Below are 24268 nucleotides of genomic sequence, written 5' to 3'. Positions count from 1 at the left end.
AGACATTTTGCTACCACAAATGCTCTTGAAAATACGATTACTGTGTTATAATGAGTACACACAATCTGCTATGTGCTTAGAGCATGCGCATCAATGTGATCGCAAACTGATATACATGCAAACGCAATGCATAGAACGGTGAGTGAGTGTTGCTTTTATAGCCTTTCTAAGACCTGCCCTGCCATGCAGCATCCACCCTGCCTAATCATGCCCAGGTAGGCCTGAACAAGATAGAAAACGTTTCAGCTTGCATTCGGGACATCGTTTTAATTGACTTGAATTATGAATTGAAACAACAAATATCGGCAATTAAAAAAAAAGGCATGTGATAGGGAAATTTCAAGGTGATTTTCGTGATCAGCAGCCCAAAATCCACAAGGTACATCCAAAAGTATTCATGAAGCAAAATCTTTGTTGTCCAGTGATTAGTCGTGGGATTAATGTTGGCCGGGTCACCAGTGAAGCATGCAAAGGTCAGACAGGACCTTATTTGACATTGTGGTCAAGTGGGAATGTGGGCTGTGGCAAGGATGCAGAGGAAGCTACTGTGAGACATATACGGGTGAATGGGCAAGGACATGGCCGATGAAATATCATGTGGAAAAATGTGAGGTCATAGATGACTACAGCACAGAACCAGGCACTTTGGCCCATTTAGTTTGTGCTGAACTGTTATTTTGCTTAGTCCCATTGACTAAAACCTGGACCATAGCCTCCATACCCTCCTATCTATGTACTTATCCAAACTTCTCTTAAATGTTGAAATCTAACCCACATCCATCACTACTTCTGGGAGCTCGTTCCACACTCTCACCACCCTATGAGTGAAGAAGTTCCCCTTAAACATTTCACCTTTCCCCCTTAACCTATGACCTCTAGTTCTAGTCTCACCCAACTTCAGTGGAAAAAGCCTCCTTGCATTCTGTACCCCTTTTAATTTTGTATACCTTTATTTTGTAAATGGTCAAATGCTTTCTTGAAAATCCAGGTAAACAATTAATCCAATCACTGCATTAAAAATGACTCTCACCGTGATGGAGGAACATTGGATTTGCTGAGTGTGTTTACTGACGATTGGGTGCACCAGTTCCAACTTCCTCTCCCCCCCCACCCCACTTTACCTTTACTTCCCTTTCAATTTCATTTGAAATCAACATCACATTCTCCTCTGAACTTCTAACACTCCCTGTTCAAATTGATATCGATCCTAACTAAATAGGTCTTCTATTTTGGAAGACTGTGAGCCATTAAGTATTATAATAGGTGGTTTTAAAGCTGTGAAGTGTTCAGTAATGTGTGACCAAGATATTGGCTGGATGATGTCAGATGGGAAGGGAGACTAAGATTGGGGAAGAGCCCTGTAGAGGAAATGACCCCCCCCCCCTTCAATTCTCTTCTCTGGGTCCCCTCTTACTTCTTCTCCTCGCCTGCCTACCACCTTCCCCTATCAGATGCCTTCTTTTCCAGCCCTTTACCCTTTCCATCTATCACCTTTCAGTTTATTACTTCATCTCCTTTCCCCACCCACCTAGCTTCATCTATCACCTTCTAGCTTGTACTTCTTCCCCTCCCTCCACCTTCTTATTTTGCCTCCTTCCCCCTTCCTTTCCAGTCCTGATGAAGGATCTCAGCCCTGAAATATTGACTGTCTATTCCTCCCCATAGATGTTGCCTGACCCACTGAGTGTTGCTCTGGATTTCCAGCATCTTCAGAATCTCTTGTGTTTTTAATTTATACTAATATTGTTGTAGAACAAAGAGGGATGTTGGAGTTCAGGGTCATGGTTCCCTGAAAGTGGTGTCACAAGTATACAGGGTGGTGAAGAAGACTTTTTACATGCTGGCCTTCATCAGTGAGCATTAAAATTGGGAAGGTATAGTACCAGGAAGCTAGTGAGGTTGCATTTGGAGTATTGTGACCATTTTGGTCGCTTTGTAGGAAAGATATTATTAAACTGGAAAGAGGGCAGAAACGGTTTACAAGGATGTTGTCAGTAACTGAGGCATTGAGTTATAGGGTTGGTTGGCCAGGTGAGGACTTGAGATCTTGTACATCTCAAGGAATCAAGAGGCATGAATAGAGTGAATGCATTCAGTCTTTTTCCCAGCACTGGGGAAATCAAGAAAGAATAAAGACTTAATGAGATCTTGAGAGGCAATTTTTTTTAAACATCAAGGCAGTTTAAATAAGCTGCCAGGGAAAATGGTTGAGGCAGGTGTAATAAGAACTTTTAAAGGACAGTTGGACAAGTACATGGATTGGAAAGGTTTAGAAAGTGGACAAATAGGACCAGCTTGGATAGTATCTTGGTCAGCATGGACCAGTTGGGCTGAGAGGCCGGTTTCTGTGCTGTATGGCTCAATGATGTCGGACATGGGCTCCATGGCAGATTTCTTTTTCTACGTCTGCCTACACTTCCGTGCAGCAGGGACCCACGGGGAGGAGAGGGACGAACCCCAGAGCGGAGAGAGAAAGGGACAAAGTAGAATGGGGGGAGAGAGAACACATTCAGGAGGGGGGTACACCCAGAGAGAGGGGCACACAGAGAGACACTCTTGCCTGCACTTATTCTCTTCTATGTCATCCTTCTTCAAAGAAAGGGGCTTCCCTTCCTCCACCATCAACACTGCCCTCACCCACATCTCCTCTATTTCACACACATCTGCTTTCATCCCATCCACCCACCACCCCACCAGGGATAGGGTTCCCCTTGTCTTCACCTACCATATAAGCCTCCACATCTAGCATGTAATTCTCCAGAACTTTCGCCATCTCCAACAGGATCCCACCACCAAGCACTTCTTTCCCTCTTCCCCTCTTTCTGATTTCCACAGGGATCGCTCCCTACGTGACTCCCTTGTCCATTTGTCCCTCCCCACTGATCTCCCTCCTGGTACTTATCCTTGCAAGTGGAATAAGTGCTATACTTGCCCCTACACCTCCTCCCTCACTACCATTCAGGGCCCCAAACAGTCCTTCCAGATGAGGCAACACTTTACTTGTGTGTCTGTTGAGATCATCTACTGTATCTGGTGCTGCTGGTGTGGCCTCCTGTATATCAGTGAGACTTGATGTAGATTGGGAAACCACTTCGCCGAACACCTATACTCTGTCCGCCACAAAAACACCTCCCTCTGGTGCTCATGCCCCTTTTCTTTTTTCCATGGCCTTCTCTCCTCTCCTATCAGACTCCCCCTTCTCCACCCCTTTATCTCTTTCACCAGTCGACTTCCCAGCTCACTACTTCACCCCTCCCCCCTCCCCCCACCTTCTTACTCTGACTTCTTCCCTTCTTTTCCAGTCCTAATGAGGGGTCTCAGCCCAAAATGTCAACTATTTACACTTTTCCAAAGATGCTGCCTGGCCTGCTAGTTCCTCCAGCATTTTGTGTGTATTCTCTTTTATTGCTTTGCAGAAGAAATTCCGAGCTGTGTATGACTACTCGGCAGCTGACGATGATGAGATCTCATTCCAAGATGGCGACTTGATCATTGATGTTCAGCAGATTGACGAAGGGTGGATGTATGGTACCGTGGAGAGAACAGGGGACACTGGCATGCTCCCAGCGAACTACGTGGAAGCAGTGTAATGGAGCCAAGATTGATGCCTGCTTATGCATTGATTATCTGTATTATATAAAAAAAATTACAGTATGAATCCCAACAATGATTTGATGACAAATTTAGGTTTAAAAAAATTTCAAATTGTGATTCTAAATGCATAATATAGCTTTCTCTGTTGTTATTTTTCATGTTGCTGGAATATAGTCAAATTTTCTTTGGCTTAACTAGATTGGATAAGAGATAATTATTTTGCAAAGCCACTTAATGCTCTGGATTGCTCCCCTCTCACTCCTCCAATTATTAAATTGGCCACTCTGACCACTGCACCTTGCAGTTGCTGAAGAGGAAATTCTTGTCTCTGGATTACTATAGTCAGATGTGTCCAGGCAGCCCTCATCAATACAGGGAAATGCTGACTTTAATGTCACTATTACCTTGCAAGTTGCTGCAACATCCAGGATCGTTCTGTTGCTGGCTGGGTAAACTAGTGTGAGGATTGGATTGCCTGAGCAGTCGACGGCACTTTAATTCTACTCATTTCATTCTTTGGATGTTAGCCCAGTGAGTGCATTGACATCACTTGGCTCTGGCAGTAAGATTTCTCGTGAAATAGTTCACAAAAATCAATACCCAGTTCTCATTGCCCAGGAATCTCAAGTCTTTGTGTCCAATTAAATTGTGTTATGATTTTGCCATTTTTTTTCTTTAAGCAATATGAGGAAATGCAGGTCTGAGTAGCAAGATTCCTGCAGCCATCCACGCCTCATCAGTATCATCAAATCCTAGTTGTTTCAGGGTTTACCACAGGACTTCAGCCACTCTCCAGGGGAGGCTGGTGGATAAGGCAGCCATTGCCATCCCCTTCTGTAATAGTCCTTCAGTCCTTGTAATAACGTACAACAGTGACCATCCTTCTGTGCCAAAAGTCAGTTTAGAGCAACAAAGGGTCAGGTTTAAAATTGGAGGAAGGAGATACGGAAGTAATATATTCCAGTATTACGAGTTGGTGTGGGAATCATGCTTTGGTTTGGCAACGCTATACCCTGCAGATTTCAGATTTAATAATAAGATCAGTACTCCAGTAAAATCCATGTAAAAAGAATATTTAACCCAGTCAAGCACAGTTTGTGGCTGTCTGCCTTCCTTCTCCCTTTAGGTTTGAACTATTTCAAAGCTTAATCACATAAGCAGATGAGACCCAACTAACGTACATAAAATGGATAAACATTTTATGTCATTGAAATGAAACCTGCAAAGACTTAAGTTAACAGCTCTACTTAATTTGATGAAAAGCTGGAAGACTTTTACAGGGATTAATTTGCATGGCTTTCTAAACTCTGAGTGTGTTCACTTTTAATATAATATTGAAACTAATGTGAAACAGCCTAATGCTGGGGGAAAAAAATTCCTGAGGAATTTTTGTTTTTTTCTATAAAGTTGTACAAATAGCAGAATGCTGTCTGGGCATTGAGTGGCTCTTAGGAACTGGCCTGGGACCTTTTTACTAATCTTTGTCCCTTCTCATGTGATGAAAACTGTCCCTAGCTAACTATTCCAATTTAAGTGATCATTTAGAAGTTCAGACCATTCTTTGGAACAACAATCACTTTCTTAAACATCAAGAAGTCATTAATTCAAACAGTGGCTGTGGTGACTGGAATTATAGAAATTAACTGAACCATTCCTGTTAGTCATTGGCACAACATTTATTAAATCCAGTCCAAGACTGGTTCTACCAGCATTCCTCATCTACAGAAAATGAGTGCATATTTTGAAAACCTCTTAAGGCACAAAGTGGTGTACGTTTTATTTTCAGTTTATAATGAATAAATATGAAAGAGCTGTACTTTAGTCAATAAATTACTGAATTGCAACAGTGTTTATTCTACTAGCCTCAAATGTGGTCCAGACACTGATATTTAGTTGTGCTTTGCAGTGATTGGATTATGATCTCATATTTCCATTTTTCTGGAATTGACTTCTCTTGTGAAATTGCCAAGAACCTTATCTAACTAGCTGTGATGTTAAAATTCAGGTACCAATACTACTGGACCACTGAAGATTTGTATACAAGCACAAACGTGCAGACACTGCGTGCCAATATTAATGACTTAACATTCCATGGAATCAGTACATTAACTGCTTCAACTTAGCATGCTGTTTAATTTGAAACCTGCAGTTATAATTGCTAATTAATTGGTTAGAAATTTTTGTTTTTTTGAAGTTGCGCTTTATCAAGTTCAGCTTAGCTTTGCTAAGGATGCTATTGAGCTTCCCTGTGTACCTGCGAAATGTTAGCACCTGAGCTTAACTTAGGTCTCTGAGTTGTTCATTTAAAGTGCAGCTCTGTACAAAGGGAGCAATTATGTCTAAGCTGCCTTTCCATCAAAACATGCTGTTGTGTTGGGCAAATTAATCCCATAGGTGGGAGACCCTAAGTGTTGTTTTCCTGAGAAGTCCTTTGGATCATCTTTGGGTGGACGAATAGAGGTCCGTCTCAGCACCCACTTCCCCAACCACACGAAAGTTGCTTCTTACCATCAGTGGACTTCCCTCAGTGAAGCAAATGGCCTCCAGTTGTCTTTTGTAAACCTGTGTTGAGAAATTACCCTTGATTTGAATGACCTTTTACATAGCCCATCACAAAACTTAAGAGTATGTATCAAAGGCAGTTGTTAGTTTGGAAATTAAGAAGGGGAGGGGAAAATGGGTGCTGCTATCTGCATAAAATACTGCACATCTGTGAATCAAATGAAGCATGTTTTGGCTCTTCTGAATTCTTCATTACCATGCTTGCAGTTTTTAGGAAAAATGTATTTTTCGGCATGATCTTTACATGACAAATTGTCAATAAACTTAAAGATGAGAACCAATGTGGATTTTATTTATTTAATTTTGTCTTTCTGGTAGATTGTTTTGAAAAATCTTCCTTGAAAGTAGCACCATAGGTTTAATGAGCAATGAGATTGCAGCTGAATAATCTATTTTTGATGGTTATTGGTGTGTAGGGCAGAAAACTGGGGTGAATGTTCCCCCCCCCACCATAGAAACATAATATGGCCATTGAGTCTGCTCTGCCATTCCATCATGACTGATATATTATCCCTGCCTTCTCCCCGTAACCACTGACACCCTTACTAATTAAGAATCTATCAATCTCTACTTTAAATATACCCAATGAATTGACTGATAATAAATTCCATAGATTTACCACCCTCTGGCTAAAGAAATTCCTTCCCACCTCTGTTATAAAGGGATGTCCTTCTATTCTGAGGCTGTATCCTCTGGTCCTAGAATCCCTCCAGTATTGGAAATAATAAGCTCTCCACATCTACTCTATCGAGGCCTTTCAATATTTGATATGTTTTAATGAGATTTCTCCCCCCCCCCCCCCATTCTTCTAAACACCAGTGAGTACAGGTCCTGAGCCATCAAATGCTCCTGATACATTAACTCTTTTCATTCCCAGGATCATGTAAATCTTGTAAATTTCCTCTGGACCCTCTCCAATACCAGCACATCCTTTCTTAGATGAGGGGCCCAAAACTGCTCACAATATTCCCAAGTGTGGTCTGACCAGTGCCTTGTAAAGCCTCCGTTTTATAAGTGCTCATCAAATTCACCCAGATTCACTCCATAACCCAGCTACACATAGGCAGTGGCCAATTAACCTACCAGCCCATTGAGATGTGTGGGGAAACCAGAGCACCTGGGGGAAACCTACAAGGTCACAAGGAAAACATGTCTTTTTGTGTGTGTTGTTGTTTGAATTTCCAGCATCTGCAGATTTCCTCGTGTTTGCTCCTTCACTATTAGTCTGTGAAGTCTGCTCTGGATCTTATAGATTTCAACAAGTCATTTGTCATTCTTCATTACTTCAGTCATTAACACACCAAGCCCTCTCAGACTAAGACATGCTGCTCATTCCGAGTATTAATCCAGTAAAATTTCTCTAAACTGTCTCCAGCAAATTAAAATCTGTCCTTAAATAATACCAATACTGAGCACAGTACTCCAGAGGTATTTTTATCAGTACCACCTGTAAATGAAAACAATCTCCCTCACTTTATTTAGTTCCACATGCCATAAACAAAAATGTTCATTATGCTTTCCTGCTTACTGCTTGAACCTGATTTATAAACGAGGCCCATCATCATGCGATCATGAAGGAGGTTATACTTAATGATGAGTTTTGAGGGGATTTGGTAAATGTCTACAGCTGTACGGTGGAGAACATTCTGACTGGTCGCAGCACCTCCTAGTACAAGGGCTGCAATGCACAGGATTTCAAGTGGCCGCAGAGGGTTGTAGACTCAGCCACCAGTGCTGTCACAGGCACAACCTCCCAACCTTTGAGGACATCTTCAAAAGGTGATGCCTCAAGAAGGCATCAGTTATCATTAAGAACCCTCACCAGCCTGGTAACACGCTCTTTTCATTACCACCATCAGGGAGGAGGAACAGGAGCCTCAAGACGTGTACTCAGTGATTTTAGGGACAGCTTCTTCTCTGTTGACAGATTTCTGAATAGTCTATGAATCCTCAATTTTTCTTTTGCACTGAATATTCATTTTGTTTGAAACAGTAAATTTTACATCTTGCACTGTACTGCTGCCACAAAACAACAAATTTCATGACATATGCCCACACTTCAAAGACATGAGTTAGTAGGTTAATTGACAACTTGGGTGTAATTGTGTAGTGTAGGCTCTTTTGGTAGGAAAGGCCTATTGCCATGCTGTACAGTATCTCTGAATAAAAAAATAAATAAAAATATAGTGCTAATAAGCCTGATTCTGATTCTGATTATGCCTTAGGACAGCCAAATCCCTTTACATCCCAGAGATTTGCAATTTCCCACCATTTGTTTCGGTGCATTTTTAAAACTCTGCCTGCCAAATTATATCTTTCTATCTTGCATTCCAATTCCAGATGTTTAACATTACATTGTAGCTTCTCAGTGTTCTCATTGCAGCTTAGTTTATGACCTACTACTTTGCCTAGTACTGTTACCCTCTCATTGTATTGTTGGAATGTTTTTATCACACCATGTGAAAATGCATACATTTATTTGTTCAAAGTCTCTGCCATTTCCTTGCTCCTCTTAATTCCCTAATCTCATCCTCTAGTGGACCAATGTTTACTTTAGCTAAATTTCCTGTGGATGCCCTTATGGTCAGTTATACACTTGCTGCTTATTCCTAAACAATGGACACACAATGCAGCAGGTCAGGCAACATCTATGGAGGGGGGATAAACAGTCGATATCATGGGGCGAGACCCTTCATCAGGACTGTTTATTCCTCTCCATAGATGCAGCCTGACCTGTGAGTCTCTCCAGCATTTTGTGTGTGTGGCTCAAGAATTCCAGCACCTATACAATCTTTTGTTTTCACATGATCAAAGACCCCCTCCCATCCTGTGCATTCTTCTCCCCTTTCTCATTGGACAAAAAATACAAAAGTCTGAAAGCATGTATCACCACGGTCAAGGACTGCAAGTCTATTGAATAAATTTCTTAGAACATAAAACATTACAGCACAGTACAGGCCCCTCGGCCCACAATGTTGGGCTGATCCTTTAACCTACTCTAATCTAACCCTCCCCTCCTACTTACTCCTCCATTTTTCTATCATCCACGTGCCTATCTAAGAGTCTCATAAGTGTCCCCAATCTACTACCACCCCTGGCAGTGCATAAAGGAATATGGGGAGTAGGCGGGAGAGTGGGGCTGAGAGGGAAATTTGGTAGCCATGATGAAATATTGGAGCCGACTCGATGGGCCAAATGGCCTAAATCTGCTCCTATGTCTTATGGTTCCACACACCCACCATACTTTGTGTAAAAAAAAACTACCTCTATTATCCCCTTTATACTTTCCTCCAATCACCTTAATAATTGTAATAGCCATTTTTGTCCTGGGCAAAAAAAAATCTGACTGTCCACTACCTGCACTGCCCTTTCACTGTAAATGTTACACTTAACTCTGATGTTTTTTTTACCTTGTAATACCTCTAAGCACTGTTGTAATGGATTGATCTCTATGAAGCGTATGTAACAATAACAATTCAGGACGGACTAGATGGGCCGAAGGGCCCGTTTCTGTGCCGTAGCGCTCCGTGACTCGAAAACAAGTTTTTCCACTGCAGCTCGGTACAATAAGAAATCGACTTACTAATGCTTACAAAAGACCCTGCTTCAAAAATAAGTTCAGTACAATACTGATCCAGTTACCAACGTTACAAACACGACTCTGTCCGTGACAGCTTGCTCCGCACGAATTAACTGCATTATAAAAATAAATGCACTTCACAAAAATTATTAGCTGTAAAACACTTCGAGATGTTCAGCGATTCCGAGAGGCGCCATATAAATACAAGTATGGTAAAATGCATTTCTCCTGGAATGCTCATGGTGTCTCACTTTCTCCAGTGCGTCTCCGCTGCCCCAGCCCGCCCAATCCTACACCAGTTACCGAATCAGAAGCCGGTACATCGCAGTGTCCTTTCCACTCGCTGTCCTGCTGCGGCCGGTTCACGATGTTGGACGTCTTCCTGCTGATGTTGTTTGCCATCGTCAGTCTGGTAATTCTCTCCTACATTATCTACGTCCTGTAGGAGATGGGAGCGGCACTGGAGGAGATGCGGCGTAGCAGGCGCTGGCTCCTGCGTCGGCCGGAGATGGCCGTCATTGCATTCGCCACGAGGTTTGTATCAAACACATCATTTTCAGTAGCGGCGTTAACATTACTGGCGAACGATGCAATTAAACACTTGCACTATCCCACGTTATTGCAAAGGGAGTACTTTAAACGGCCATAAGACATAGGAGCAGAATTAGGCCATTCGGCCCACCGTCCGTTTTGCCGTTTGATCCTGGCTGATTTATTTTACCTTTCAGCCCCATTCTCCTGCTCTCACCTTTGATGCCCCGCATAATCAAGAACTTATGAACCTCTACTTTAAATATACCCGATTACAGCCCCCGCAGTCGTTGTGTGGTAATGAATTCCACATAAACTTAGAATTGTTTATTTTTTTCAGGGGTACCCATTTTCTATAGAACTGCAGATCTGGGTTTAAAGATTTTGATGCCAGAGGCATTAATTTTATGACATTGGCATCGTGGACGTCACTTATCCTGCCCGGAATCGATGACCGTCGCTGCGAATTAAAAGGTCAGATTTTATCGCCAGAGCCTATAGCCTGTCTGCGGAGGCGGGTCTCTCAGCCTTGGTCAGTTCTTTAGGACATCTTTGAAAACAACTTAGTTTGTAAATAACTTGTGTTGGAACCACTGTTCCTGCAGGTTTGTCAGCTAGAGAGTTTTAAGATTAGGTAGGGTTGTACTCATTTGAACACAAACATCTAGCCTGACAGCTAAGTACAGTTTGTAGGACTGGGACCATCTATTTGACTGACAAGATGAGTAGTTTTCTAGAACTGATCTAGAAAATCCCAGACCTGCTGTCTGCCGTGCTCATCCCTCTCTTGTTTAGGGGTCCCAGACACTCCTGTGTGGAAGTTTTTTTGGGGGGAGGGTGGGGGAGTGGGTGAAGGGTTCTGGGTTGGTATTGGTCAGTAGGAAGACTGATATCTTTTCTTACCTCCTCCCTTATGCTGTTCACTGCCACCTCTAGGAGGCAGGAATGATCCAGAAGAATAACCACTAATAAATTCCTAATAACACACACAAAATGCTGGAGGAACTCAGCAGGCCAGGCGACATCTATGGAAAAGAGTACAGTTGATGTTTCAGGCTGAGACCGTTTGGCAGGACTATAGGAGGGCCACAGAGATCACAGAGGGGGAGTAGTGAGAGAGGGTTTCACTGAATTCCAATCGAAGGGAAGATTTAAACTTTTTCAGGGTAGGCATCCCTGGAAGAGACTGCAGAGTAGTAATCCAGTCACAAACGTGAGAATCTGTAACTGCTGGAAATCTGAGCAACACAAGCAAAATGCTGGAGGAGCTCGACAGGCCAGGCAGCTTCCCCATCATTCTGCAGTACTGCTGTTTTCACCAGGGGAGGAGAAATAAAAACGAGAGGGTATATGTTTAAGGTGGGAGGTTAAAGACTTAAAAGGAACCTAAGGTGCAACTTCATCATACAGGAGGTGGTGAGTATATGGAATGAGTTGCCAGAGGAAGTGTTGAGGTAGGTATAACAACAACATGCAAAAGTCATCTGGATAAGTACACTGACAGAAAAGATTTAGAGGAATTTGGGCCCAATGTAGGCAAATAGGACTAGTTAGGTGGACACCTTTTATTTTGATTTAGAGATACAGCACAGTCACAAACCTTTCTTGCCCAATAAGCCCAGTTACACCCATGTGACCAATTAACCTACTGACCTGTACATCTTTAGACTGTGGGAAGAAACCCACGTGGTTGCAAGGAGAGCGTGCAAACTCCTTCTGGCAGCAGAATTGACCCCAGGTTGCTGGTGTAACTGCTGCCCCTTTGTGGTCTGAATTGGGCCAAAGTGTCTGTTTCCCTGCTGTATAACTGACTTTTGCAACAAACGCACCTAAAGCACGTAAGACTGACGTGATAGTACAATTATTAAAAGTGGAGAGAGGAAATTAGTTCTGTTACAGATATGAACAAACATACTGTATGTTGGACTTTTGAAGTTAATAATATTATGAGAGCTAGTTCCTATGTAGGTGTGTCCATAAGTGGAGTGTTTGCAAACTGCCAATTGTTTAATCTCAGATTGTTTGCATTAGTTAGGTGGGCTGTTAAAATAATTTGGAGATTTGGTGGAGAGTGGAAGGCCTCCCATTTAAATTGAGAAAGCCTTTATCAGGAGAATGTGGACCAATAGATTGTAGGGAGTACAAAAGACCCTTTGGACATCTTGCCAAAGCTGTTACTCATTCTGTTCTTTAGACTTCCTAACATCTTTACCGGCCTGCCAAGTCCTGTGCTGTCAGCTCTCTGGTCATGTGTGCACCCCTGTCCTTTGCCCTATCCCAGTCTCTCACTTTAGCTCTCTGCTCCCCTCCTCTATTTACCTGAAGAGTTATGAACACGAGAAAATCCGCAGATGCTGGAAATCCAAAGCAACACACTCAAAATGCTAGAGGAACTCAGCAGGTCAGGCAGCATCTATGGAAAAGAGTAAACAGTCAATGTTTCAGGCTGAGTCCCTTCATCAGGACTGGAAAGTTAACTGTTCCTGTCTCCACAAATACTGCCTGAACTGCAGAGTTTTTCCACTATGTTGTTTTTATTTGAAGTAGATTTATTGTCATTGCTCCTTCACACCTAAATGGATTAACCAATCTAAGGTTAACAAATGTCTCCTATAGTACATAACAGCACAGTACAGGCCCTTTGGCCCGCAATATGGTGCTGACCTTTTATCCTTCTCTAAGAGCAGTTTAAAGTTTCCTCTCCTACATAACCCTCCATTTCTCTATCTATGTGCCTATCTAAGTTTCTTAAATGTCCCTAATATATCTTTCACCTCAGGCAGTTGAGGAAGCTTGGTATGGGCCCCCAAATCCTAAGGACTTTCTACAGGGGCACAATTGAGAGCATCCTGACTGGCTGCATCATGGTATGGGAACTGTACCTCCCTCAATCACAGGACTCTGCAGAGAGTGGTGTGGACAGCCCAGCGCATCTGCAGTTGTGAACTTCCCAATAGTCAGGACATTTACAGAGACAGGTGTGTAAAAAGGGCCCAAAGAATCATTGAGGACTCGAGTCACCCCAACCACAAACTATTCCAGCTGCTACCATCTGGGAAATAGTACTGCAGCATAAATGCCAGTACTAACAGGCTCCGGGACAGCTTCTTCCACCAGGCCATCAGACTGATTAATTCATGCTGACACAATTGTATTTCTATGTTATATTGACTGCCCTGTTGTAAATGCTATTTGCTGCAAATTACTAACTATTGCACATTGCATATTCAGAGATGTAAAGATTTTTACTCCTCATGTATATGAAGGATGTAAGTAACAGAGTCGTTTCAGTTCAATACCTGGATTGGGGAGCATGCCTTATGAGAATAGGTTGAGTGAACTTGGCCTTTTCTCCTTGGAGCAATGGAGGATGAGAGGTGACCTGATAGAGGTGTACAAGATGATGAGAGGCATTGATTGTGTGGATAGTCAGAAGCTTTTTCCCAGGGCTGAAATGGCTAGCACGAGAGGGCACAGTTTTAAGGTGCTTAGAAGTAGGTGCAAGGGGGATGTCAGGGGTAAGTTTTTCACACAGAGTGGTGAGTGCATGGAATGCACTGCTGGTGGTGGTGGAGGCAGATACAATAGGGTCTTTTAAGAGACTCTTAGATGGGTACATGGAGCTTAGAAAAATAGAGGGCTATGTGGTAGGAAAATTCTAGGCAGTTACTAGAGTGGGTTATGTGGTCAGCCCAACAATATGGGCTGAAGGGCCTGTAATGTGCTGTAGAGTTCTATGTACTATGCACCTCCACCACCAGCCCTAGCAGTGTATTTCATGCACCTTCCACTTTCTATGCGAAAAGAGCACCTGTGATATCCTCCCCCTCTAATCACCTTAAAATTATGTCTTGTCATGACTTATACTCCCCTCCTGTGGGCTGTTTCAAAGTGCTTGGTAACCCAATGGTCAGTCTGCATTCCACTGATCTTGTTGTAACACCAAAATGACCAGAGTGTGAATCCAGCTGTTAGCTTATAGGAGGTAACTGCAGCTGTGGTACAATTCATGTGTGATATATCAAATGTAGAATAAAGAATATACAACAATGTTCAAAGTAAATTTATTACCAGAGTAGTAGTATACAGAATGTCATCATTTTCTTGCAGACATTCATAGTAGAACAAAGGAATACAATAGAATCATTAAAAAACTACAAAGATGACAAATAGCCAATATGCAAAACAAGACAAACTGCAAGTAACAACAAAAAAATTAACAATAAATAAATTATTAATAAATTCTGAGAACCTGAGTTGCAGAGTCCTTGAAAGGGAGTCCATAGCTTGTGTAATCAGTTCAGTGTTCAGTGATTCAGGAGCCTAATGGTTGAAGGGTAATAATTTCCTTAACCTGCACAGTACCTGAATAATACAGCACAGTACAGGCCTGTGGCTCACAATGTTGTGCCGACCCTTTAGCCTACTGCAAGATCAATCTAACCTTCCCCCCCACATACCCCATCATTTTTCTATCATCCATGTGCCTATCTAAGTGTCTCTTAAATGTCTCTAATGTGTCTGGTCTACCACCACCCCTGGCAATACGTTCCAGACACTCATCACTCTCTATGTTTAAAAATAACCCACCTTTGATATCTTTCCTATACTTTCTTCCAATCACCTTAAAATTATGTCCCCTAGTATGAGCCATTTCCACCTGGGGAAAATGTTTCCACTCATTCTATGCCTCTTATACTAAGTGGTGCGTTCATTATCCTTGAGAGAATAAAAAACTGCAAAGATGAATTTCCTGCTGTTTTTATGAGAATTATAGTAAATCTGAAACAGTTGAGTGATCTCTGTCATTTAGTCATACTGGATTTCTTTCCGCAGTTGTCATCCAGCACAGATGGGAGGGCCTATGTTGGACACAAGAAAATCTTCCCGAGATGTGTCTCCTTGTTGGAGTTGTACTCACCACAGACTGCCAAGCTCCAACTGTCCACTGACATGAAGGTGGACATTTACCCAGAGTCTTACAGAAAAGCTCATCCCCTCTCAAGTTTTACAGAAGGTGCTGTGATGTTGGCCGGAATGCCTCTGAATGTTGATACAGCTTTGCCTTTGGACAAAGTGTTTAAACTGCTGACAAATAGGAACAGCTGTGTATTCCCAAGACTGATTCCATGATCTCTTTCCTTCAGAAACTGATGTTTCAAGTTATTCTGGTTTTCAGATGCATCATATTACTGCACCTTTTAACTAGTTCTTTCACTGGTACATCTATGATCAAATAGAGTGTCAGATCACAGTAGAATTGTGTACAGCAGATGTTTCACCATTGTGTAATTAGTAATGAAGAGAAAGTAAGTTAAAGTTTCACAGGAGAAGTGCAGAACTTCCCTTGTAATCCATTTCACCTTAATGAGTTAGAAATGAACCTTCTTGGTCTCATTTAATCTAAAGTGGCATGGTAGTATGGTAACAGATAATGTAACACAGTTCAATTCCCGCTGCTGTCTGTAAGAAGTGTTACGGATTCAAGCAACAATAAATATATGAGTTAGGCAAGGGTTTTTATAACAAACAACACATTTATTAAACACTGAAAAACAAACCCCCAAAAGTAAACAAATCACTAACGTAACCGGAAATCAGCTGCTGTGCGGCAGCTTAAACAGTTCTTAAAGTGATGCTGCAAAAACAGTTCTTAAAGCAATGAAACTTAAACAGTTCTTAAAACAATGAAGCTTAAACGGTTCTTAAAGCGATGTTGCCAAAACAGTTCATCAAAGTAATTTTGCAAAAGTTCAAAATGCTCACAGTCCATTTAAGGGAGAGACTTTTTAAGACAATTTAAATTCTCTTTCACGTCGTGTTGTTTCGATTCCCAAATCGAACTTTTCCCACGAAGAATTTACGTAATGAAACGGCTTAAAGGCACTGACCTTACCTTTACGACACTGTACTCAATCCTTTCTGCTATTTCGCAGGGATTAACACGAGAACAGTCAACGCATTCCTTCCGTATAAGGATCAAACAAGGTCGAACCTGTTACACAGTCGAAATCGATTCTCCTCGATCTTTTAACTCCCGAACTCCGATCTTTACTCTCCACTGATTCTCAACTAGCAGTATTGTAAAGAAACTGCTGGCAATGACCTTTTAAACTTTAGGCATTAGATAAAGCTTCATCTTTCAACTAAACTGCGTCATAATATTAAATCACGCAGTGGCATGAAGTCAACTTGGCAAATCCAGCCACGAACTGCCCCTCCTCACAGGGTGGGGTCCTCCTTTTATACCCTGTAAAAAAAACCTGTCACATGACCTCTACTGGCGGGAAAATGACGTCACTCCACCATCACAAGACCATTACCTCAAGTCCAGTATAGCTTCAACACCTGTCACGTGACAAGAACACCACTGTCACGGGTACGTAACAGAAGTTTGTACATTCTCACCATGACTGTGTGGGTTTCCTCCCAGATTCCATAAAACATATGGGTTATGGTTAGTGAGGTGCGTTGTTATGTTGTTGCCAGAAGTGTTGTGACACTTGCTGGCTCTTCCCAATACAATCCTCTGATTTGGGACTCAAGTACCATATCTTATGGCATTTCACTGTTTCATAGAGTCATTGAACACTACAGCACAGAAACATCTAGTCCATGCAAAACTGTTAATTTGCCTAGTGCCATCGACCTGCACCCAGACCATATCCCTTCCTTCTGTTTCTCTTAAATGTTGAAATTGAATCCACATCCACCACTTCTGCTGGCAGCTCATTCCACACTCACACCACCCTTTGAGTGAAGAAGTTCCCCCTTTATTAACTTAAAACATTTCAACTTTCACCATAACCTCTAGTTCTAGTCTCCCCCACCCTCTGTGGAAAAAGCCCGCTTGCATTTACCCTATCTATGCCACTCATAACTTTGTATACCTCCATTAAGTCTCCCCTCATTCTCCTATGCTCCAGAGAAAAAAGTCCTAACCTATTCAATCTTTCCTTATAGCTCAGGTCCTCCAGACTCAGCAACATCATAGTAAATTTTCTCTGGACTCTTTCAACCTTGTTTACATCTTTCCTGTTGGTTGTTGACCAAAACTGCACACGATACTCCAAATAAGGGCTCACCAATGTCTTATACAGCTTCAATATAACATCCCATCTCCTGAAGCAAAGGTTTTCTTTATGACCCTATCTATCTGTGATTCTACTTTCAATGAATTATGTCTCTGTATTCCCAGATTCCTTTGTTCTACCACACTCCTCAGTGCCCCATTGTTCACTGTGTAAGACCTGGTTGGTCCAACCGAAGTGCAAGACCTTCACTTGTCTGCAGCAGATCCCATTTGCCATTTTTCTGCCCATCCCACTGCAAGTCATGATCGCCTTCCTCACTGTCCACTACACCCCCAATCTTGGTGTCATCTGCAAATTTGCTGATCCAGTTAAGCTCATTATCATCCAGGTCATTGATATTGATGACAAACAGCAAAGGATCCAGCACACCACTAGTCACAGGCCTCCAGTCAGAGAGACAACTTTCTACCACCACTGTCTGACTTCTCCCACAAAGCCAATGTCTAATCCAATTTACTATCTCATCTTGAATGCCACCCTTCCTCCTTTAATCCCTTCTGCTATGTCATATGCAAAACAACAGAACCCCAGAACATTGAGCTGCCAGTCCTGCAACCAAGTCTCACTAATGGCTACAATCTCATAATTCCAGGTGTTAATCCATCCCTGAGCCAATCTGCCTTCCCAATGATACTTCTTGCATTGAAATGTATTGTCACTACAATATTAGTCCCCCTCCAGTTCAGGTGCATACCATCCATTCTGTACAAGTCCCACCTTCCCTGATCCTTATACCCTCCCTCCTACATCAACTCCTTAGCCACATATTAAACTGTAAATTTTCCTAGTTCTAGCCTTGCTAGCACATGGAACAGGTAGCAATTTTGAGATCACAACCCTGGAGGTCCTGCCCTTTTAGCACCTAGCTCCCTGAACACCCTTGTCACTCATTCTACCCATGTCATTGGGACCTACACGGACCACATCCTCTGGCTGTTCACCCTCCCACTTCAAAATGCTGAGGACTCAATCTGAGATATCCCAGACCCTGGCACCAGGGAGGCAGCATACCATCCAGAAATCTTATTCTTGCCCATAGAACCTCCTTTCTGTTCCTCTAACTAACGAGTTCTCTATCACCACAGTGTGCCTCTTCTACCCCCACCCCTTCCTTTCTGAGTCACTCAATACCAGGGAACTGAATGTTGTGACTTTCCTCTGTTAGGTCATCCCCTGTGACAGTATCGAAAGTGATATACGTGTCATTGAGGAGGGGGAATGCTCACAGGGGCACTCTGCACTGGCTCCTTAACCCCTTTCCCCTTCCTGACTGTCACCCAGTTCCCTGTGTCCTGCACCTTGAGTGCAACTATCTCTCTATATGTCCTGTCTATCACCCCGTCAGCCTCCTGAACAATCGGGAGTTCATCCAGTTCCAGTTCCAACTCCTTATTGTGGATTATTAGAAGCTGCAGCTGAATACACTTCTCGCAGTTGTCGTCGTCAGGGACACTGGAGGTCTCCCTGACTCCCCACATCCTGCAACTGGAGCATTCAGCCTGGCATCTCTACTGATCAAATGTAAAGAAGGTGGGGGGTGGGGAGGGAACCTCTATCTACAGCTTTTTTGTGTTCTCTGACTGAAGCCTTTTAGAGCTAAAGCCTCAGTATCTCCACTCTAACTATCCACTTTGACTGTGCTTACCCTCACCTTTAATTTGTTCCTGCTAAACAATCCCAAATGGCAATTGGTCATTGGTCAAAACTCCAAAAAACTGCCTCGAGTTGCTGCCTTTTTCTACTCTGTTAGCAAGCCTGCATGAAATTCCCAGCTCTCAAACTTATGATCTCTCAGTCGGTTGTTGGTCAAAGCTTTGACACTCTTGTATAAATCAATACTTTGATTTGTGAAGGCCATTGTACCAAAAGCTCTCTTTCTGTCTCTGTGATGCCACTTTCAAGGAATTATGGATCTATATTCCCAGATCCCTCTGTTCTACTGTTCTCCTCAGTGCCCTATCACTCACCGTGTAAGTCCTAGCTTGGTTTGTCCTCCCAAAGTGCAACACCTTGCATTTGTCTGCATTAAGTTCCATCTGCCATTTTCCAGATGGTCCAGATCCTGCTGCAAACTTTGATAGCCAAAGGTTCAAAGGTTAATTTATTATCAAAGTATACAACTCAGAAATTCTTCAATTCTTTGGGTTGCCATGAAGCCAAGAAAGAAAAGAAAGGCAGCACGATTATCAACTCCCAAATCCCTCCTCCCCACTCAAAAAAAACTGAACAGAAACAGAACAGGCACATCAACCCCCAAATCCCCTCACACCCGCGCAAAAAATGCAAACAGAACAGATCAGGCACATTGACCCCCAAATTCCCCCTCCCTGCACAAAAAAAACCCAAAGATGAATCAGGCACATCAACCCCCAAATCTCCAACCGCACAAAAAAAAATGGAACAAAATTGAATCGGGCACGTGAACCCAAATCCTTCTTTCCACACACAAGAAAACCCAAGATCAGGTGAAAAAAAAACAATATAAAAAGCATAAGACTGAAAAATAGAGTCTATAGTCGGAAGTCCACATCCAAAATGCAGAAAAAAACTGGGCAACACTGAGCGCAGTGGCAGGCCGTCCCCGCTGTGGTACAGAGCAACTGATCAAAATGCAAGCAGCTGGCGGTCATGCTCTGCAATTGCTTGGTTGCTTTATCTCCCTTGTTGCTTTAATCAGTGAAAAATGGGAGCTGTAATTGGCGAAATGGAGCCAAATAATGGCTTGCGTCCCATCCTGCAGCCTGCCAGCTATGAGGTTTACACTCACTGCCTCTGCTTCCTAGAATCCTCTCAGAGACTGCAGAGTGTTGGAACACCCAAATGATCTCCAAACTTCTGCACTCGCTTGATGTTTCAATCGCCCTTGTTGCTTTAATCGGCGCACAATGGAAGCTATAATAAGCTGTAATGGGGTCAAATAAACTGCAGTCTTGTCACGAGTTTCACTCACGCTGCCTCTGCCTCCTGGAATCCACTTGGAGACTGCAGTGTGCTGAACACTAAAATGATCTCCAAACAGCAAATCACAGGCTCTAACAGGTCCCGAATCACATCAAGATGAAAACCGTAAAAGACATAAAAGAAGTGAAAAAGATGGTTTCATGATATATCCAGAAGATGTCGACCAAAGGAGCATTGTACGCAGGCATCATCTTGAACGGAAGCCATCATCATTGTCCTCCAACAAATGCCCAGCAGGTAGGGTAATGTCTGTAAGGTGACGCAAGCAGGTTGCTCTGCCTGCTTAAGGACTGTTTGGCGATACAATTATTAGAACTGCTGCCAGTCTTTTGTGGACCAGGTTTCACGTTCTCCCTGTGATTATAAGACCCAAGAACAAAATTAAGCTTTTCGGCCCATCAAGTCTGTTACACCACTTGATGTGGTGGATTTATTTTGAGGGGATTTATTTTCCCTCTCAACCTTCCATAGAACCATAGAACATTACAGCACAGAAACAGACTTTTTGGCCCTTCTTGGCTGTGCCAAACCATTTTACTGCCAAGTCCCACTGACCTGCACCTGGACCATGTCCTTCCATAGACCTCTCATCGTTTTTCTTAAATGTTAAAAGTGAGCCCACATTCACCACTTCATCTGGCAGCTCATTCCACACTCCCACCACTCTCTGTGTGAAGAAGCCCCCTCTATTGTTCCCTTTAAACTTTTCCCCCTTCACCCTTAACCCATGTCCACTGTTTTTTTTCTCCCCTAGCCTCAGTGGAAAAAGCCTGCTTGCATTCACTCTATCTGTACCCTTCATAATTTTATATACCTCTATCAAATCTCCCCTCATTCTTCTACACTCCAGGGAATAAAGTCCTAACCTATTCAATCTTTCTCTGTAACTCAGTTTCTCATGTCCCGGCAACATCCTTGTAAACCTTCTCTGCACTCTTATACTCAATACTTTGATTTATAAAGGCCAATGTACCAAAAGCTCACTTTACGACCCTATCTACTTGTGACGCCACTTTTAAGGAATTTTGTATTTTCTCCCCGTAACTTTTGACACCCTTACTAATCAAGAACCTATCAATCTCTGCTTTAAATATACCCAATAAATTGGCCTCCACAGTTGACTGATAATAAATTTCATAGATTAACCACCCTCTGGCTAAAGAAATTCCTCCTCATCACTGTTCTAAAGGGAGCTCTGAGGCTGTGCCTTCTGGTCCTAGACTCCCCCACTCCTCTCCTATCTAGGTCTTTCACTATTTGATAGGTTTAAATGAGATCCCCTCTCATTCTTCTAAACTTAAGTGAGTGTGGGCTCAGAGCCAGTAAACACTCCTCGTATGTTAACGCTTTCATTCCTGGGATCATTCTCAAGAACCTCTTCCAATGCTAGCACAGTCTTTCTTAGGGGCTCAAATCTGCTCAGGATACAGTCTGTACAATTCCTAATAAAGCCTTGTGTGTTTTCTCAGTGTTGTCTGATTTTCACCTACATCCCAAAGATGTACTGTATTTTGCCTCTGGTGTGAAGTGACAGCACTTCTGCAGGAACTTGGGTGGAATCCGTGGGGAATAAAATACGTAGGATTAGTGTCAATGGGTGCCTGATGGTCAGTGTAGACTAGGTGAGTGGAAGGGCCTTTCTCTATGCTGTATGTCCTTATGAATTCATCAGAATTGGGAGAAGTTAGAGATTTAACAGGTGGAGACCAGGAGGGTTAACACACATTTTATGTTGGCCCTTTACTCCATGTGGAGAACTTCATCCGATTTCCAAATGGAAACTTGAAGCCTGCTGTAATGTCTAAGTTCTAATTTCTAAAGACCTGGATGATTTATCTGGGCGATAAGATTTGAATCCCAACATACAGTCAGTGGCCACTTTATTAGGTACACCTGTACCCCTGCTCGTTAATGCAAAATCTAATCAACCAACCACGTGGCAGCAACTCAATGCATAAAAGCATGTAGACATGGTCAAGAGGTTCAGTTGTTGTTCAGACCAAACATCAGAATGGGGAAGAAATGTGACCTAAGTGACTTTGACCATAGGTGGGATGATTTCAGTATCTCAAAACTTCTGATCTCTTGGGATTTTCATGCACAACAGTCTATAGAGTTTACAAAGAATGATGTGAGAAACAAAAAAATCATCCAGTGAGTGGCAGTTCTCTGAGCGAAAACACCTTGTTAATGAGAAAGGTTAGATGAGAATAGCCAGATTAGTTCAAGGTGACTGGTAACTCAAATAACCACACAGTGGTGTTGAATGGGCTACAGCAGCAAATGATCATGAGCATACACTCAGTGACCACTTTATTAGATACAGGGCATTCCTAATAAAGTGGCCATTGAGTGTAGTTGCTGTGGAGTTATATTTCAAGTAAATAAATAATTTTGGGATCAGTAATGTCCATGAAACTACTAGATTGTCAATGTATCATGGGTTCACTGATGTCATTCAGGGAAAGGAGTCTTCTGTTCCAACCCAGATTGGGCCTGTTTGTGACTTCAGATCCACAGCTCTCTTTAAAGGTTCAAAGGTTCATCTATTATCAATATATACAACTTGAAATTCTTCTTCTCAGGGTAGCCATGAAACCAAGAAAGAAAAGAAAAGTTAATCAATCCCCAAATCCCTCATTCTGCATAAAAATATGAACAAAATGGAACAGGCACATCAACCCCCAAATCCCCCTTCCTGCATAAAAAAACGAAAGATTGGGCGAAAAACACAGAATACAAAAAACTATAAGACTGAAAAAAGAAGTCAAAAGAGTCCAAGTCTACATCCAAAATGCAGAAAAACCTGGGCAACACTTTCCAAGCTCAGCGACAGACCTTTCCCTCTCCATAGCACAGCGATCAAAAGATAGGCAGCCGGCTCACCCTCCGCACTTGCCTTGATGCTGCGATCTCCCTTATTGCATTAATTGGCGCACACTGGAAGCTTTAAATGGTGAAATGGAGTCAAACAACGGCTTGTGCCCCATTCTGCACCATGAAATTTGCGCAAGATGCCTCTGTCTCCTGGAATCCTGTCAGAGACTGCTGAGTGCTAAGCACCCAAATGATATCCAAACTTCCTCATTTGCCTCGATGTTTCAATCTCCCTCATCACTTTAATCAGCAAAATGAAGTCGAACATGGTCTCGCAGCCTGCCCACCATGAGGCTTGCACATGCTGCCTTTGTCTCCTGGAATCCTCTCAGAGACTGCAGAGTTTTGGAACACCCAAACGATCTCCAAATCATAAATCACAGGCTTCAACAGTTCCCAAATCACATCCAAGATGAAAAACAAATGTAAAAGATGTAAAAGAAAATGAAATAGATAGATACTTTATTGATCCCAAAGGAAATTACTGTCACAAATACAAATTACTGTCACAAATACAAATACTGGCACAAATACAGTATATAAATATACAAGTATTAGAAGAGAAGTAAGAAAGAATAAAAATAAGTTACCTCAAACAGTCTAACAGGAGGGGGTCATCACTTCCCTGGCTATAGGTTATAGAACCTAATGGCCGAGGGTAAGAACGACCTCATATAGTGCTCTTTGGAGCAGCACATTTGTCTCAGTCTATTACTAAAAGTGCTCCTCTGTTCAGCCAAGGTGGCATGTGGAGGGTGAGAAACATTGTCCAGAATTGCCAGGATTTTTCCATAGGGTTCTTTGTTCTACCACAGCCTCCAGTACGTCCAGTTTGACTCCTATAACAGAGCCAACATTTCTATTCAGTTTATTGAGCCTGTTGGCATCACCCGTGTTGATGCCATTGCCCTAGTACACCACCACATACAAGACTGTACTGGCAAGAACAGAATATGAATATGTAAAGGACAGGCCTGCATACTCCAAAGGACCTCAGTCTCCTCAGGAAGTAGAGGTGACTCTGACCCTTCCGTACACGGTTGGTGCTCCACTCATCCAGGTGCACCCA

The 24268-nt window shown here is 42.6% G+C and overlaps 1 protein-coding gene across 3 annotated transcripts in view; it reads left to right on the top strand.

Annotated features, from left to right (window-relative positions):
- The window catches only part of LOC132384968 (LIM and SH3 domain protein 1-like), a 204574-nt gene extending 182787 nt beyond the window's left edge, over nt 1–21787 (top strand). Inside the window, exons 7-8 of one of the 3 annotated variants that reach the window (XR_009509046.1) lie at nt 10608–10741; nt 15104–15242. Coding sequence is in view for 2 of the 3 variants with exons in the window: in XM_059956661.1 (XP_059812644.1) it covers nt 15104–15400 (297 nt within the window). In the remaining variant the exon portion in view is untranslated. Of the gene's footprint in view, nt 1–3416; nt 6438–10607; nt 10742–15103 lie in introns of those variants that run through there. The other 2 variants (XM_059956661.1, XM_059956662.1) reach the window with 2 other exon arrangements.
- The last annotated feature ends 2481 nt before the right edge of the window (nt 21788–24268 follow it).

This window comes from Hypanus sabinus, chromosome X1, assembly GCF_030144855.1.
Source record: "Hypanus sabinus isolate sHypSab1 chromosome X1, sHypSab1.hap1, whole genome shotgun sequence".
Classification (NCBI taxonomy): Eukaryota; Metazoa; Chordata; class Chondrichthyes; order Myliobatiformes; family Dasyatidae; genus Hypanus; species Hypanus sabinus.
Note: the sequence above shows the minus strand (reverse complement) of the source record. Positions and strands in the feature narration are given on the sequence as shown.